This window comes from Capricornis sumatraensis, chromosome 13 (genome assembly GCF_032405125.1).
Source record: "Capricornis sumatraensis isolate serow.1 chromosome 13, serow.2, whole genome shotgun sequence".
Lineage (NCBI taxonomy): Eukaryota > Metazoa > Chordata > Mammalia > Artiodactyla > Bovidae > Capricornis > Capricornis sumatraensis.
Window position 1 is genome coordinate 67,879,157 of NC_091081.1, and position 18,869 is coordinate 67,898,025.

General features: G+C 40.2%; 1 protein-coding gene across 7 annotated transcripts in view; it reads left to right on the plus strand.

The window, feature by feature from the left end:
* The first annotated feature begins 11,931 nt into the window (after nucleotides 1–11,931).
* AIG1 (androgen induced 1) overlaps nucleotides 11,932–18,869 on the plus strand; it is a 260,489-nt gene continuing 253,551 nt past the window's right edge. For all 7 annotated transcript variants that reach the window (XM_068984916.1, XM_068984915.1, XM_068984920.1 and 4 more), the window contains exon 1: nucleotides 11,932–12,091. In XM_068984916.1, the coding sequence (XP_068841017.1) occupies nucleotides 11,951–12,091 (141 nt within the window). In that variant the 5' untranslated portion in view covers nucleotides 11,932–11,950. The remainder of the gene's footprint in view (nucleotides 12,092–18,869) is intronic.

Consider the following 18,869-nt stretch of genomic DNA (forward strand, 5'->3'; position numbering starts at 1 on the left):
AGTATGTTTATTAGTGTTATTAAGGAGTCTTCTTTCTCAGTCCATTTTCTAACTTATTATTAACTTTTGGTATATTTCTCTTGAATTGACTGTTTTCCTGTTCTTACTTTCTCTTGCTACTAATGCATCAAATAATTTTCTTGATTTTGCTCCAAGGAGGTTAAGTGATGGTACACTTTCACTAAATATGCTTACCTCATTTCTTTTTCTTATATTCTTTCATTGGTTAAAAGTTCCAAAATATTGTTGACCAATGGTGGTGTTACCAGAAAGATTAATTTATGATTTCGATGTAATTATTTTTTATATTTAATTACTAAGTATCATATTTGTTCTGGAATTCTGAAAAATACTCCTTATCAAATTAAGAAGGCTTGTTTCTTTCATAGCTCACTAAGAATTTTAATCAGAAATAATATCGAGGGACTTCTCTGGTCCAGTGGCTAAGACTTCATGCTCCCAATGCAAGGGGGACTGGATTCAACTCCTGGTCAGGGAACTAGATCCCACTTGATGCAACTAAGACCTGGCATACAATAAATAAATATTAGCCAAATAAATAAATTATAAGCCAAATAAATAAATATTAAAAAAAGAAAGAATGTTGAGATTTTGAACTTGTCCTTTTAGCATCTACTAATATTAAATTTACATATTTTCAACACTGGATATACGACATCATACATTTGTCAAACTCATAAAACTAGACAACACAAAAAGTGATTTCTAATGTAGCTATGGACTTTTATTAGTAATAGTGATCAATTGTAACAAATATACCTAGCTAATGCAAGATATTAGTAATAGGAGAAACTGTGGTAGAAGAGAGGGAGTATATGAGAATTCTCTGTTTCCTGCTCCATTTTTCTGTAAATCTAAAACTGCTCTAAGAAATAAAATCTATTCAGTTAAACAAAATTAAAAAGAAAGAAAAATTACATTAAAAAAGTCATTTAACCCTCCTCAGCCTCTGTTCCCTCATCTATGAAATAAGGGGCTTAGACTAGTTGATCTCTACCTATTCCTCCGAATAGAAGTTTCCATCATTCTGACTGTCTATATAAAGATGTCTGTCTGCCACTGTATATATTTTTTCTTTCAGTTTTACTGAGATATAATTGACATGTAGCACTCTGTAAGCTTAGGATGTACAGTACCATTATTTGACTTACATACATCACAAAATGATTATCACAATAAGTTTAGTGAACATCCATCATCTCATAAAGATACAAAAATAAAGAATTGGAGAAAAATTTTTTTCTTCTAAGACTTTACTCTTTTCGCAACTTATATGTATAACATACAGCAATATTAATTATATTTATCATGTCGTATATCATATCCTCAGTGATTAGTCCTCTTATTACTGGAGATTTATACTTTTTGACCACCTTCATTCAATTTCCCTCCCCTAAATCCCCATCTCTGCTAACCATAAATCTGACCTCTTTTGCTATAAATGAGTTTGTTTTTGAAGAATAATTGACCTACAACCCTATGTTGGTTTCTATCTCACAACACAGTGATTCAATATTTCTATACATTTCAAACTGATCACCATAATGTCCAGTTATGATGTCTAATTATGACATCATACAAAGATATTACATAATTATTGACTATATTTCCCAGTGTACATTTCATATCTGTGACCAATTTATTTGATAAGCAGAATTTTGTACTTCTTAATCTCTCTCACCTATTTCTTTCCTCCTCCTGATTTCACTCCTGTCTGGCATTTTGTTTGCTATATCTATAACTACTTCTGTTTTGTTATACTTGTTCACTTGATTTGTTTTTTTCTTTAGATTCTACATATAATATCATATGATATTTGTCTTTGTCTGATTTACTTGGCTTAGTATGATAATTTCCAGGTCCATTCATGTTATCACAAATGGAAAAGTTTTATTCTTTATTCTTTTCTATTGCTGAGTAATATTCTATCCTCTTTATTCACTCATCTGTTGATGGATACTTAGGTTGGTTCCATATCTTGGCTATTGTAAATAATGCTGTAGTGAACACAGAGGTGCATAAATCTTTTGCAATTAACGTTTCTGTTTTCTTCAGAGAAATACTCAGCAGTGCAGTTTCTGGATCATATGGTAATTCTTTTTTTTTTTTTTTGAGGAATCTCTATACTATTTTCCACAGTGTATATTTTCCAATACATATTAAGGTGGAAGAAAAGAGTAAGTTGAAAAAGATAATCTATCAGTTTAAGTAAAAGGTAAAGGAATATCATTATGCAATTCTGAAAAATAAAAGAAACAATACAATTATTGGATGAATCTGGTGATGAAATGTAGTTTATAGGAAAGGGATCATGGAGAAATACATTCATTTAAATAAAATAACTCAAGTTTTTAAAGGATAACTTCAAATGACTCAGGTGCTATGAAATGATAACTAAAAGACTGTCAGTAATGGAACCTATGAAAATTATTATAAAATGATTTGTGGCTCAGGAAATACTTACCTAAAAATTTCTCATCATCATGAATCAGACAATAATGTCCACAAAGATGCTGAGATACAGATGTTGTTTCTGCCTCATATGATATGTTCTCCATCAGATGTTAGTGTGGGTGGAGCAGGCAGCTGCCTGAGAGGGGTGGTGGGAACTGTAACATGAGAAAACACAACCCAAAGCACATGGCTCATCGGAACCAGAAGAGGAATTACACCTGGGTTCTGAGGTGCACTGACTGGCAGCATCGGTGTGGTGTTGTGATTAAAAACCCCAAACACCTGTTTTTAATTCCCAGCTCTGCCATTCTCTGGTTGTGTGACTTTGGGCAGTTTACTTAATTTTCTCTATGTCTCCGTTTCCTTTTATGTAAAATGCAGATAATAATAGTAACCCTTCTCAGTGAGGATAAGAAGAGTTAATATTTACAAAGTTCTTAGATCAGAGCCTGGCCCGCAGTAAGTGTTATGTGAGTGTTTATTAAATAAAAAATAGATGCATTAGTTCTAGCTTACTATCCTATGACTCGGCACTTTTTGAAGCCTGCCAGGAAATCACAAGTATCTCCTGGTATCATCATTTAGCTGCATATAACAGAACACTTTTCTACATTGCTTTAAACAAATACAGGGAGTTATTTTTCTCCCATCACAAGACGTCTGCAAGGAGGCCACAGCTGGCATAGGTTCAGCAGGTTAAAGATGTCAGGGCAAAGAGCTCTGAGAGTCTCTGCTTCTTTTCTTTGAGCTTACCAAGTGGTTACTGAAGCTTTAATCATCCTATATACAGTGAAACAGGAAAACTAGGGATGGCGGTGGTGGGGGCTGTACTATTGCAGCATTTCTCAAAAGTCCTTTCAGCAGATTCTGACTTTCCATAGAATTATGGCTTGGTCCAGATACATCATTGCATTCCCAGGTGAATTTCCAAATACCCTTTTGGGTGTGTCCTGTGTTCAGAGCCCAGCTGTCAGTGAAGTGAGTAATTCACCAGCTTTTTTTGACAAATGAAATTTCTTCACTAAAGGTTTTTTTTTTTTTTTATGTGGACCATTTAAAAAAGTATTTTCTTGAATTTATTACAATATTGCTTCTGTTTTATGTTTTGGCTTTTTGGCCCCAGGGCATGTGGAATCATAGCTCTCCAACCAGGGATAGAACCCACACCCACTGGTGAAGTCTTAACCACATCTCTGGTGAAGTCTTAACCACGGGACTGCCAGGGAAGTCTGGACATACGAAGTTTTGAGAGGAAGGCAAAGTGGATGCTCAGCTCTTGGGATGGGAGATGAGGTATCTAAACTAGCCTGGGTTCCAGCATGTCTGCTTGGCTACCAGTCTTCCCTTGGGACAAGGGAAGCTGGGGTTCTCTCTGCTCTCAATTGGCCAGTTTCACAGATAATTTAAACTGGCTTCTGGCACTTGGCAGGACTGCTTGACACTGCCATCTCTCGTGGTAAATCATATGTTTCCTGAAAACAAAATGAAAACGAAATTGTTTAATTTTGTCTAACCCCTCGTTAGTGTTGGATGTTTATTACACTAGGTTCTAAAATGAACTTTTAACTAGCTCTGAGGATAACTAACACAGAGAGCTAGTAAATGGACTGCAAACATTTAACTGCCCTTAACTATGGGGGAAAGTTCCTTAATATGGTAAGAAGAATGATCCATCCCACCATCCCTGCATTCCACATTTCTGTGATATTGCCCTCTTGCAGATGCTACCAGCTTGCCCAATGTCTTACCTTCTATGGACAAAGAGTTTGGGACTCAAGTTTATAGTTTAATTATCTTCTTCACATAATTTCAAACTACTGGGAAATACATTTTCCATCTTACAAAAGACAGGGAGTGTTCTTTGGCAACTACACCTCCTTCAAGTTGCTTCCACCTGAAGCGCATCTCAAGGCAACCCCTTATGAGGGTAATGGTGGTTGTTTTGGAGGCTCATAGGCTGCTCCATTAGGAAAAGATGACCTTTAATGTGAAAGTGCTCCCTAGTTGGCAAAATATTTGCAAATATAGGCATTATTAGAGAATTTTTGCCAGAGATGAGCCTTGAGAGATGAGTAGAAATTTGAGAGATGGAGAAAATGACATGAATCATTAGTGCTTAAGGGGCATGGAAGAACGAATGTTGACTTTTGGGGGGTGTTCCTATGATAACAAAATACATAATTATTTTAAAAGGTGCAGTAACAAAAGTTGAAACACTGTGTTAAGGTCAGATAAATGGAAGAGACTGAACACCAAGTCAAGGGGGTCGGTTGGTTGTAGGCCATGGGGAGCCATTGACTATTTCTGAGGCAAGGAATGACAAAGTTCCAATTGAAGCTATCGTTCCAAGAAGATAACTCTAGTGGCCGTGATAAGGGGTAGTGAAGGTGCAAGGATGGTGGTAGAAAGAGCAATCACAGAATTTATGCACTAAGGCAAAAGCAGTAGAAGTAAAACCAAAGGCTCAGAATTGAGAAATGTGGCAGATAATGGATTCCTGTAATTTGACTACTGGTTGGACTGCAAGGAGATCCAACCAGTCCATTCTAAAGGAGATCAGTCCTGGGTGTTCTTTGGAAAGAATGATGCTAAAGCTGAAACTCCAACACTTTGGTCACCTCATGTGACGAGTTGACTCATTGGAAAAGACTCTGATGCTGGGAGGGATTGGGGGCAGGAGGAGAAGGGGACGATAGAGGATGAGATGGCTGGATGGCATCACTGACTCGATGGATGTGTGTTTGAGTGAACTCCAGGAGTTGGTGATGGACAGGGAGGCCTGGCATGCTGCAATTCATGGGGTTGCAAAGAGTTGGATATGACTGAGCAACTAAACTGAACTGAACTGGATGTTGGGAGGGGGAGGAACCATTAGTGGTCTCTCAATATGTCTGTTTTCTCCTTATATTAGAGTTCTGGAGGTGTCGTTGACAAAGTACTGCAAACTGGATGGCTTAAAACAGTTAACAAATTTACTGTCTCAGAATCCGCAGGCTAGAAATGGAGGTGTCAGCAGGGCTGGTTCCTTCTGAGATCTGTGGGCAGAATTGGTTCGGAGCCTCTCCCACTTTCTGGCGACAATCTGCAGTCCCTGGTATTCCCTGGCTTGTCACGACTCCAATCTCTGCCTCCATCTTCCGGTGGCATTCTCTGTGTGTCTCTGTCTCCTTATAAGGACACCATGTTGGATTAAGGATCCACTGGGATGATGTCACCTTAACTAATGACATCTGCAATGACTCTGTTTCCAAAGAAGGCCACTTTCCAAGGTCCAGGAAATTAGAGCTTTCACATATTTTCTTGGAGGACATATTTCAACCTGTAACATTCCCCCACCCCTTCCTTACAAATGGAGCCCTGACGTGGGGCCTGACTTAGATGGAGGCTGCTTTTCTGGGTGGAGAGTTCTGTATCTCGTTTCATCAGGCAGCCAGCCCAAGTAAGTTGGTGCAGCCATTCCTAACCTTGAGACCAGATCAGCAATTCTAATCTCACCTGACTGACAAGGGGAGGCTAACAGCTGCCACAGAGGATAAGTGGGGGGCCACTCAGGGGCAGGAAAGCAAGTAAGGGCTGAGTGAGGGGCAGGGCTCCAGGGCAAGCAAGCCCAGCTGGGATGAAGACAAGGTTTCAACTCACTGTCTTTTCCTTTTAAACAGTGTTTTTCATTTGTGAATTTAATAAAATCTGTGTAAAAATTTTTTTAAATAGTTATAAAAAGGCCCATACTGGAGGCTGCTTTTCCGAGGTTTGGCCACATGGAAGTGCACTGGCCAGTGACGCGAAGGTGGAAGTCATTCTTTAACGGACAGCGTACATATGTCCTTTTGACCTGACTTTGTGTTTCCCTTCAAGGAACAGGGATGCCAAAGTAATCTCAACCCTTACTGAGGAGGAGGCAGACGGGGTATGATTCTAAAGCAGGCTTGAGAGAGTTCTTTGGATATCCTGCTTAAGATGTGAACCTGGCCTTCTTTCAAAGTCCCAACCTGCAGGCTTCTAGCTGACTCCAGCTGAGTGACCCTAGCAAACGGTCACCATACCAGTGTGGTGATGGTGGTGGTGTTTTGGCTGACTTAACTTCCAAAAATTTGAACTAAAATGCACCCACGTAGGCCATTTACTCATTTTTCATAGATACAATTTTACCCTATTATCTTACATCTAGCTTTACTTATATATATGCCTGGTCTCTGAATGATTTGGGTTTAAGACCTCTGAAATATTCTTAAAATATATGTTGAACATTTATTTAGACTAGAGGCTGAAGACTGTGGCAGGAAAAAAGACCCCTTGGTGATGGAGGTCTGCCTCTTCTCTACTGCCCAGAGCAAGAGATTTAGAGTTCCAAACTCCTGTATATGGTCTACTCAGCAAAGCAAAAGCTCTGCAATTACCCTGACACCCACCGGGGAGAGGAAATTTAGCAATGATTTACTGTCATTCTAAAATGCGTTTAGAAAGTTCTCTTACCATTCATTCACCTATCTATCAAAGCAGTTTATAAGAACGTTTCTTCTAACAACACAGTTTCCTCTGTGAGAATAATTCTGGTAAGTGGATTACCTTCAATGCGCCACACTTCCAGGGATATTTTGGCACCATTAAGAGACTGTGGGCTTCCCTGATGACTCAGTGGTAAAGAATCTGCCTGCAATGAAGGAGATGGGGTTCCATCCTTGACTTGGGAAGGTCCCCTGGAGAAGGAAGTGACAATCCACTCTAGTATTCTTGTCTAGAGAATTCCATGGACAGAGGAGCCTGGCGGGCTACAGGCCATAGGGTCACAAAAGAGTTGGATACGACTTAGCAACTGAACAACAGCAAAGAGACTGGCACCCCCAGGCCATCTGGTTCTTCTAACACAGTACACTGGTGATGCTTCCAGACAGTGGGGACATTGGAGATGGGCCAGTTGTTGAGAAGGAAATAATGAGCACAGGTAGAATGTGAATCGCCACTGAGCCATCCGCATGGATTGTTGACAGCAGGAAAATGACATCTTACATGATGAAGAGGGACTGGGAAGGTGATGTGCTGCCAGATGTGCTGGTCTGGATACGTTCACATCAAGAGCATTCCTGGCAAGATGAGTAGCTTTGGCAAACTTACCGACAGATCTCCGGGAGTGGAGGGGGGCGGGGGTGCTTCAGATCTGTGTGAGATTTAGCCAGTGACTTGTGCCTAGTCTCAACACTACCCTTTCTGAAGCTTTTCAGTGACTCCCTTTGATGTTCAGAAATCTCATAACTTAGTAGAGCTCTCTATAGCAAATAGAGTCCATTTTTAAACCCGAAACTAACTGTTTCCATCAGCTACATCAGCACAGCTGCTAGTTGCTGCTGCTCTTTTGACCTGTAAGTAACAACCCTTCCTGATTAACAGCAAAAAAAACCAGTCTGGCTAATGAACGGTACTGGCACTATATTCCATATCTAAAGCAAGAATGGCAGGACATACTTAAAGTGAAGCAAGAATATAACCTACAGCCCAGATTACTGTACCCAGCAAGGATCTCATTCAAATATAAAGGAGAAATCAAAAGCTTTACAGACAAGCAAAAGGTGAGAGAATTCAGCACCACCAAACCAGCTTTCCAACAAATGCTAAAGGATCTTCTCTAGACATGAAACACAGAAAGGGTGTATGAACCTGAACCCAAAACAATAAAGTAAATGGCAACAGGATCATACTTATCAATAATTACCTTAAATGTAAATGGGTTGAATGCCCCAACCAAAAGACAAAGACTGGCTGATTGGATACAAAAACAAGACCCCTATATATGTTATCTACAAGAGACCCACCTCGAAACAAGGGACACATACAGACTGAAAGTGAAGGGCTGGAAAAAGATATTCCACGCATATGGAGACCAGAAGAAAGCAGGAGTAGCAATACTCATATCAGATAAAATAGACTTTAAAACAAATTCTGTGAAAAGAAACAAAGAAGGACACTACATAATGATCAAAGGATCAATCCAAGAAGAAGATATGACAATTATAAATATATATGCACCCAACATAGGAGCACCGCAATATGTAAGACAAATGCTAACAAGCATGAAAGGGGAAATTAACACAATAATACTGGGAGACTTTAATACCCCACTCACACCTATGGATAGATCAACTAAACAGAAAATTAACAAGGAATCACAAACTTTAAATGATACAATAGACCAGTTAGATCTAATTGATATATATAGGACATTTCACCCCAATACAATGAATTTCACCTTTTTCTCAAGCTCACACGGAACCTTCTCCAGGATAGATCACATCCTAGGCCATAAATCTAGCCTTGGTAAATTCAAAAAAATTGAAACCATTCCAAGCATCTTTTCTGACCACAATGCAGTAAGATTAGATCTCAATTACAGGAGAAAAACTATTAAAAATTCCAACATATGGAGGCTGAACAACACGCTGCTGAATAACCAACAAATCACAGAAGAAATCAAAAAAGAAATCAAAATATGCATAGAAACCAATACAAATGAAAACATTGCCTTCTCCGAAAAATGAAAACACAACAACCCAAAACCCGTGGGACACTGTAAAAGCAGTGCTAAGGGGAAGGTTCATAGCAATACAGGCATACCTCAAGAAACAAGAAAAAAGTCAAATAAATAACCTAACTCTACACCTAAAGCAACTAGAAAAGGAAGAAATGAAGAACCCCAGGGTTAGTAGAAGGAAAGAAATCTTAAAAATTAGGGCAGAAATAAATGCAAAAGAAACAAAAGAGACCATAGCAAAAATCAACAAAGCCAAAAGCTGGTTTTTTGAGAGGGTAAATAAAACTGACAAACCATTAGCCAGACTCATCAAGGAACAAAGGGAGAAAAATCAAATCAATAAAATTAGAAATGAAAATGGAGAGATCACAATAGACAACACAGACATACAAAGGATTATAAAAGACTACTATCAGCAATTATATGCCAATAAAATGGACAACTTGGAAGAAATGGACAAAGTCTTAGAAAAGTACACAGGCAATAAATGCTGGAGAGGGTGTGGAGAAAAGGGAACCCTCTTACACTGTCGGTGGGAATGCAAACTAGTACAGCCACTATGGAGAATAGTGTGGAGATTCCTTAAAAAACTGGAAATAGAACTGCCATATGACCCAGCAATCCAACTGCTGGGCATACACACCAAGGAAACCAGAATTGAAAGAGACACATGTACCCCAATGTTCATCACAGCACTGTTTATAATGGCCAGGGCATGGAAACAACCTAGATGTCCATCAGCAGATGAATGGATAAGAAAGCTGTGGTACATATACACAATGGAATATTACTCAGCCATTAAGAATACATTTGAATCAGTTCTAATAAGGTGGATGAAACTGGAGCCTATTATATAGAGTGAAGTAAGCCAGAAAGAAAAACACCAATACAGTATACTAATGCATATATATGGAATTTAGAAAGATGGTAACGATAGCCCTGTATGCAAGACAGCAAAAGAGACACAGATGTATAGAACAGTCTTTTGGACTCTGTGGGATAGGGCGAGGGTGGCATGATTTGGGAGAATGGCTTTGAAACATGTATATTATCATATGTGAAACGGATCACCAGTCCAGGTTCGATGCAGGATACAGGATACTTGGGGCTGGTGCACTGGGATGCCCCAGAGGGATGGTATGGGGAGGGAGGTGGGAGGGGGGTTCAGATTGGGAACTCATGTACACCCATGGCGGATTCATGTTGATGTATGGCAAAACCAATACAATAATGTAAAGTAATTAGCCTCCAATTAAAATAAATAAATTTATATATTAAAAAAATCTGTAATGAGCATCAAATATAGGGAAAAAGAGTGATTTTTACCTGCTTCTTAATCTTCCCAATTGCCCTCTAGAGCAACAGAGCTCTCCTTGGAAACTCAGTCCATAATAAACACATGTCTGTGAACAAATATACACATTATTTTGCCAAAGGGTGATTTCTTTGGTTTTTGAGCTACAAATAACCCCTGAAAAGTGGCTTTCTCAACTAAATATGCAGTCATTACAGTGTATTTATAGTGATTAAAAATCTTTATTAGGGACTTACTTAGATTTTCAGTAGATCTGCTTTTTAATTTTGCAATTTTATGATCACGGAGCATGGACACACAATTTTTAAAAATGCACCCAACTTCTACATGAAGATAAAATCAGGCTTTGTCAATAATAGTTTTATGCTAGTAGAATCTTCTTGGAATTATCTTGATTTGGGGAACACTATAATTTCTATTAGCATAATTATAAGGCCAATTAGAAAATATATACTGGTTTTCTCTGGGTTAAGAGCTCGGGTGGAAAAATTCAGGAAAACATTCATGAGTTGCTACTTTACCTCCGGCACTCTGCTCATCCTGCTCTGACTCCACATTTTCTGACTCAGAGACTATTTGCAGAGGACACCTGTTTTAAATGTACCAACAGGAAATACCTATGTTGTCTTTTCATAATCTGATGCTGCATTTGGTTAGCTGAAATGTGACGCTGCCCATGGACTGAAGCAACTTCAGTGTGACAGCATTTACTGGAAGGCAGAGGGAATCCAGTTTATATTTATTTTCCTTCTATTAAGATCTGGCATTGTAGCATAAAAAAAAGGGCAAAACCAGTTTAACTCTCAAAAGATTAGTATTAAATTACATAACAGGAATTTACATCCAGACTCAGTATAATTTGCCCTTAATGCATAAAACTGTTGTCTGACAATGCTTGCTTTATAACATTTTATTTATAAACTTTTTGTCCAGTCTGTCTTGTTATATATCGACAGGATATTTATTAATATAAACCTTCAGTGGAAAAGTGCAGGGCAGTCTGCCCGCTGGAATAGAATTAACAAGGGAATTTCATAATGATTAACGGTAGTCTAACACTAAAATTCCAGCTGGGTCCGAACGCAAGCAAGTCACAGGAGGCGGGTGGGATGCGCGGTTTACACCCCACGTGCACGCCTCCGACGGTGCCACTCGGCCAGCAAGTCCTCGAGCTGGACCGTTGGTCCACACTGGGGTCCCCTCCTTCCGAGCGGGTTTCCAGGCCCCGGTGCCCGGCCCCGCGCCCGCCCAGCCCGGGCCGCGCTCCGTCTTCGCCCGGCAGACGCTGCGGGCCGCGGTTCCCGGAACCCCATGCGCGCTCCTCGAGCCCCGGAAGCCCTCGGAGGCCGCCCACCCGCTCCTGGGACTCCGAGGGGGTGTCCCCGGCCAGGTCTCCAGGGCTGGCGAAGGCAGCAGCAGAATGAGGGAGATGACGAAAGAGCTGACGCCACGCCGCCCACCCGGCCGCCGCCGGAGCCCGCACACGCCGCCCCGCCCGGGCGGTCGCCCGCGCGCTCGCGCTCGCGCCGGTCCCGCGGGGCGCGCCCCGCCTCCTCCCGCCCCGCCCCGCCCGGGGTTCCCACGGCGCCCGCCCGCGCCCGGCGCCGTCCTCCCCGCCGCCCAGGCCTTTGGCGAACATGGCGCTTGTCCCCTGCCAGGTGCTGCGGGTGGCCATCCTGCTGTCCTACTGCTCTATCCTGTGCAACTACAAGGCCATCGAAATGCCCTCGCATCAGACCTACGGAGGGAGCTGGAAATTCCTGACGTTCATTGATCTGGTAAGGCCGCCCCCCTCCCCTCCCCCGTCCTCCCCGCACCCGGAACCCGCGTGTGTTTGAGGGTGCGTCGGCGTCTGCGCGCGTGCCGCCGGCATCTAGCCGCGTCCTCGCTTCTTCCCCAGTGACTGCGTCTCAAAGGCCCCGCTGCCCCCGCAGCAGTACCTTCGGAAGCACCCAGCGTTGCCTGGTAGCTGGGGCACAAGTGCAGATGGGTCGCAGCCAGGTGGTGGGCTCTTTGGAGGGGAACACACACCTGCTTCTAAGAGGTGCCTTGGGAAGATTCTCCTCTTAGCAAATGGATCGGACGACCTTGATCAGGAGCGGCCTGAGACCCATTCGACCCCCAGGATGCTTTCCAGAGCACCCACCGTGGGATCAATTTGCAGCAGCTGGAAGACACTGGATATCTTCGAATGACTTGAAGCTTCCTCTGAAAGGACCAGAGTCCTCCTCACAAAGAAGAGAAAGTTCCTCAGAAAAAATAGAAATCGCCTAATAAAGTTGTCTTCCTTTTATCTGTTTTTTTTTTTGCCCCTTGTCACTAATTTACTTCCAAACTTTGTCCTCAGAAACATTAGAAGAGAAAGATTTTCCAAATGTATTCTCATTGTGACGCTACACTTCTCCCTATCTTACCGTGTAAAAGTTCACAGTAGTTTGCATAAGCAACTCCTCTGTTGGCACAACATCATGGCCTTGGAAGTTGTAGTTTGTTCCCTTTCTTTTCGACAGCTTACCACTTCTGGCACTAAAAGGGCCAGAGAATCAGCCTGAGCATAAGACTCAATAAGGACATGGGGTGGAGCCTAGGAACTTCAAGGTGATAGGTGACTCAGACGAGCTCAAACACACAGTAAAAGATGGTCAAGTACGAACAGAGAAAACAAAAGCGAGAAGTTCTAGGGACTAGAGAAAATGCAGAACCCAGTAAACCGGTCGCCAGAACTACCGCTACACGAGGTTCGCTGCACAAACGAGATTGTAATCTTATTGTTGACCCTTCATTTTGATGAAGAGAACTTGATAACTGTTTTGAGATACTTCCAAAGGCTGAGGATCCTTCAAAGAAATGCAGTCAGCGGGAGTTTTGTGTAGAAATGCCATTTTAAATCTGTATCTTGTTAGATATGTTCTGAGAGGAATTAAAGTCATTTTTTTCTCGGCACTCTCCAAATTGGGCACCAAGACTGCCCAGGACATAGTGTTTTAGGGGTTTCAATTTTCAGTTCCTCAACTTCCAGGTCTTTCTGGAAACGGATCTGCCTCTGAACATGGCTATTGCCTGCCAGTTCTCCTTTCTTCTGCCCCATTCATCCAAGACTCAAGCATGGGACAAGGCTCTGTGCTGTATTTATCTGTTCCTTTTAGCTTTCAGAAGATGGACTGGTGTCACTAGAACTATCTTCATATTTGCTTGAAAAACGAAGTCAGACTTGTCTTGACAGAAAGTCGTCTTGGGTTGATTAGTTCATCCACGGGCTCTACCTTTTCTAATCTTCCATAAGACTCAGTGAAACCTGTAGTCCTGAGATTCTAATAAATATGGATCAGAGCATTAGAAATCATGTCCCCCTTCAACTGTGCAAACTTAGGTTATTTAGATGTTTAAACATTTAGATGTTATTGAGAAATATGTGCATAGATTTTCAGAATTCTTTTTTACTGGCTATATGAAGAAAATCTGTCAGATCACTACCTTATCCTGTTCTTGATCTCGCTTAGAGCTGGCCCAAGGAACTGCATTGAGTTGATGCACTGATGAAAATCCCACCAGAACCATAGGAGCTGTGAACAGTTCTCAGAAGTATTAGATGTAATTTTGAGGGCATAGGAGAGAGCATCAGCAGGTGAGAGGGGGAGATATTGAGGGTGTCATTAACCCGTGCAAGAGATGACAACTCACACTGGCATGGCTTACTGTGTGTTACAGAAGAAGACTCACAAGAAACAATATATCTCTCATAACCTTTGTGTGACATCAAACTTTAATAGAGCCCATCTGACTGCTTAAACTGTCATACAATTTGTATTTTAGCATTTGGCGATTGGACCTACCTGTTTTAAATAATGATAATCACCACAAACATGCTTTTGTCTATCAGAATTTAGGCCATGAATTCAAATTTGAAGCTTTTACTTTGTTTCACATTTAGATTCAGTTTGCATAGGGCCTTCAGCCAATCATTCAAACTCTGTCTCTGTGGCTTTGGATTGAAATATAATAAATCCTTCGTCGAGAGTTCCTGTGAGAAAGTACAGTCTAGAATATATTCAAAGAAACACTCTTGCAAAGTGTTACTCTTTTTGTTATTAGAGATTTAGAGTCTTTGGCGCATAAGCATTGTACAGCTGTTTAAACAACCATCCTGTCAATCCCTAGTAATGGCATGAAAAGATTAGGCTACTATAATTGACTCATTTAATTTCTCATTTTTTGTGTGTTTAAGAAAATAATAAACACTATTACTTCAGTGCTTTGGACATTTTTAATGGTTCTAAACCCATTAGAGCAATTCTGAAAGAAGATTTAGTTTCTTAAAACTTCAAGGAAAAGGCCCTTTTTGTAGGCAACTTAGTAGGCAACTTAGATCACAGAGAATCAAGACATTTATCCTGGTGGTCACATTCTGATTCTGTGATCTGTGGCATCAGTTTACCAAAATGTAGCTCAGAAATTTCAGGCAACATGGATCCAGGATAATATGGTTATGCTGCAGTGGCCATTCCAGCCATATCTGTATCTTTCTTTGAGTATGAGAGTCATCCCAAAAGAATTGGAGCTCATGGCTAAAAACTGAAATGCAAGTTATTGCTATCAGCAATCTTATCCTATTTTTTTTCCCTAAGAGCTTTATTTCCTAGAATCAAAGAACAGTGAGAAAACTAAACGTGCTTCAGGAAAATTCAAGTTAGTAAATGGAAATGGAACACTTGGCATGACAGGCAGAATAATAGACCACCCCCCCTCCAAAAAAAAAGTCTGCATCCTGATCCTTGGAGCCTGTAAATATGTGAGGTTACATGGCAAAGGAATTAAGATTGCTAATCAACTGACCTTCAAAGAGAGAGGTTTATCTACAGTTTATTGCAGTTTATCTACGTTACTGCAAGGTTTCTTAAAAGTGAAGGGAGGCAGAAGAGACGAATGAGTTGGAGGAAGATGGGACAGTGGAAGAAAGTCACAGAGAGATACAACATTGCTGGCTTTGAAGGTGAAGGAAGGGGCCAAGAGCCAAGGAATGTGGGAGGTGTCAACAGGCTGTAAAGGGCAAGGAAATAACCCCTCTCCCAGAGACTCCAGAAGAAGCACAGTTCTGCTGACACCCTGATTTTAGTCATGTGAAACCCATTTTGGACTTCTGACCTCTAGAACCATAAAATAATAAACCATGAAATAAAAAATCTGCATTTAAACCACTAAACTTATGGTAATTTGTTGCAGCAGCAATAGAAAGCTTGTACACTTGGCTCTAAAGCCTGTGACCTAAGAAGAAAACCTTAAACGTTATTGTACTTATGCAGTAAGATAATGACTTAGATAGTTCTTTATGTATATTAGACAATTGGTTAATTTTAGTTTTAACCAAAATACAGGTTTTTCCCTTCTGCATCTGTGAAACTGCGCTGGGAAGACATACATGTGACAACGGGCAATGTAAGAATCTATAAAAGTGGAATAGCTTCAGAAAAACTAGACCTTTTCTTTACTGTGAAGTATTTTAGAAATTATCATTGTGCAGCATGCCATGCCAGAAGGAATACTCTTAACTGGAAATAAACTGGAAAGAAAAAAATATTGAACTGACTACTGTTCAAATATTTTCTTCACCAGTATTACTGGTGAAGAATTTTCTTCAAATGATGTAGATTCATTCACTTATTCACTAATCAAGTAATTTCCCAAGTTATATAATAATTGACCCTCAACGTGATAGAAATGAAGAATCAGAATCAAACCAACATAAATAAAAGAAAAAACAGACTGGATGTTGAGGCCTATGAGTAGTACTAGAATAGTGGGGGTTTAGTAAACATTTGAATAGAGAGCATCTTTCCATGTGTTCAGTAAGTATTCTTTCCTTGTGTGTCCTCCTATAACCATTCAAAATACTGTGGATTTTTGGAAATATATCAATCAGAATTTTACTGAACTCTATATGATAGAATGTCTAAACCATGAATGAGAATCAACTTCTCTGAAAAACATGAACTGGACATTTGTTATAAAAAATTACTATAGACTTGGGATTTAAGATGCTTTGATTTTTAAAAATTGAAACAGAAATGTGATTATCTGGTCCCATTTGCTCTAGTTCGTGGTTCTCACCGTTTCGAGGGTTATCATGTCTTGCGTGTGTGCATGCTCAGTTGTGTCCAACTCTTTGTGACCCCTTGGACTAAGAATACTGAAGTGGGTTTGCCATTTCCTACCTCAGGGGATCCACCTGATCTAGGGATCAAACCCATACCTCCTGCATCTGTTGCAGTGGCAGGTGGATTCTTTCTCACTGAACCACCTGGGAAGCCCTGTCATGTCTTAGGGCTCCATTATATTCATTATTTCTCCTGTACTGACTTTCCATTCATGCACAGGCAGAATGTTGGTGAGGCCCTACCTCCTCAGAGTGTGGTCTGAGGACCAGAAGTGATCTCATCTGGGAGCCTCCTAGAAATGTGGAACCTTTGGCTCTGCCCCAGACTTTCTGAATAAGCATTTACCTGTTAATAATATCATTCTGTGATTTTTTTGCACATTCCAGTTTGAAAAATACTGCTCTAGGCCACACTGTTTCTGTTTTGTCATTTACTATGGAGTAGCTTGTAGAAAACAGCCTTCATATATTAATTCTGCCTACTGTATTTAAAACAATTAAGCATACTTCAATATATATTTAATTATGTCACTTTTATTGTTACATGGTTAAAACGATGTTGTAAAAAAAATGACAACTTTAAGTGAAAGAGAAAAATATGTATTTGGCACCAAGGGTAGGCTGTTTGTTGCAGCTGAGAAACAAATTTGGCTAATCTTCAGGGAAACCAAGCGAAAAAGAATACACGTTTGATTGCATTGTCTCTACTGTTGGAATAAAGGAAGCATAACAATTTATCAGGAAAAATACAATTCTTTCCAGACAACTGACTTTGCAAGGTTCTTTACCACTCAGCTAGTCATATAAATGACCTTGGGTAGCGTAGCAGATAATGCCTTTGATTATTTTCCAGCAGATTATCTATGGAAATATTCTTATAGTTTTTTTTTACATTATGATTTTATGAAAGCCAAAGGCATGGTCTTCTGTTTTGACTGGGTGAAGGCATTTTTGCAGAGGTTTAAGGTAATACAATCTGGATACTTATTTTTGTTATCTAAATCTGTTTTGTAAAAGAATTTAAGAAAACCACAGAGGAAGCAGGATAAATAAGAGTTCAGATGTGGAAAAGCTTGGGGTGTTCAAAGAACAGGAAATGGTCAAGTATACCTGGAGGATACATTTTTTTCTTTTAGGCATGCTAAGAATTTTTGACCTTTAAAAATATTTAAAAGGGAGAATGAGCAGTGTAAGTATACTAAAGGATGCATTTGAGTTTGTCTTACATTTTCTTATATACTTGTAAGAAAATATTCTTGATTCTAGTCCATGGCTTAATTTCAAATAGGAAATAAAATATCTTGAGAGGAGAGTCTATATACCATTATGTAACTATGATATTTAGCTTTGCCAGTCAAAACCACATAGTGCCATGTGAAGGCCAGTAGTTCACTGAGTAGTCTGAACAAAATTAGACAGGTTTGTTGTGTTCAATATTGTGAAACTGCAACTTTTTTTTTTTTCAGTGCAATCAGACTTGACCCTAAATGCATATAAACTTCAAGGATTAAATAATGCTTTTTCCTAACCTGGGGGAAGAATTTTGAGTAGGATACTTTGCACAGAGTTCTCTTCCCTCTCTTTGAAAGTGTTTCTTTTGGATCAGGCATAAAATAGGGGCCTGGATTTGTCAGAGTTGGGGAAATAGTTGATGATATAATCACTCATTCCCTTTCTTAGTTGCAAATGTTATTGAAATTACAGAGTCATCTGACCATGCTGAGGTCACTTCTTTTCCCATCTCTGCCATTCCCTGTGTCTGGTATAACATTTAGCAAAATTGGTAGCTGCTCTTGAGGCTTTCATTTGTTTCTCTGTGTTCCCCTGAAATATCACATGTTTCTGTGGAAGTGTGAACAATAGTACAGTTTTCCATATTGAATCAGATGTCCCCGTGATCCAAGCACACTTGGAAAAATCTTACTGCTTAGGATTCCATAACAACATAGCTTGCTTTGTGTCTAGCAGTCTGTGGCTAGACAGTTAAAGGGCCCCTGTCTCCTCTGCCCGGTAGTCCTGCCAGAGGACTGAGTACAGGGCTCTCTCTATGCACATGAGAAAACCCCTGGAGCAGATCCATCATGGAGGGCAGCAAGGTATGGGATGTTGCTTCGGTAGGCTGGATCAAATAGGTTAATGGAGAATCATTAGAGAAATTGCTGGAATTCACCAGGTGGCAAGAATACTGTCATTTTGAATCTTGAGCAAATGGCATGTGTTCAAGACGATGCTTTAGAAGCATGAAATTATAAAAAATCATTGAGATAATGGTTTAGCCCCTTCGTGTTGACTTTATATTTAGATCTCTCAGGATGTGTTATAACTTAACAGTTTAATTTCAGATCAACACATAGCATTCCAGAAAATTTGTACAATTCTGTTGCATAGAATTCCATAGCCTACAC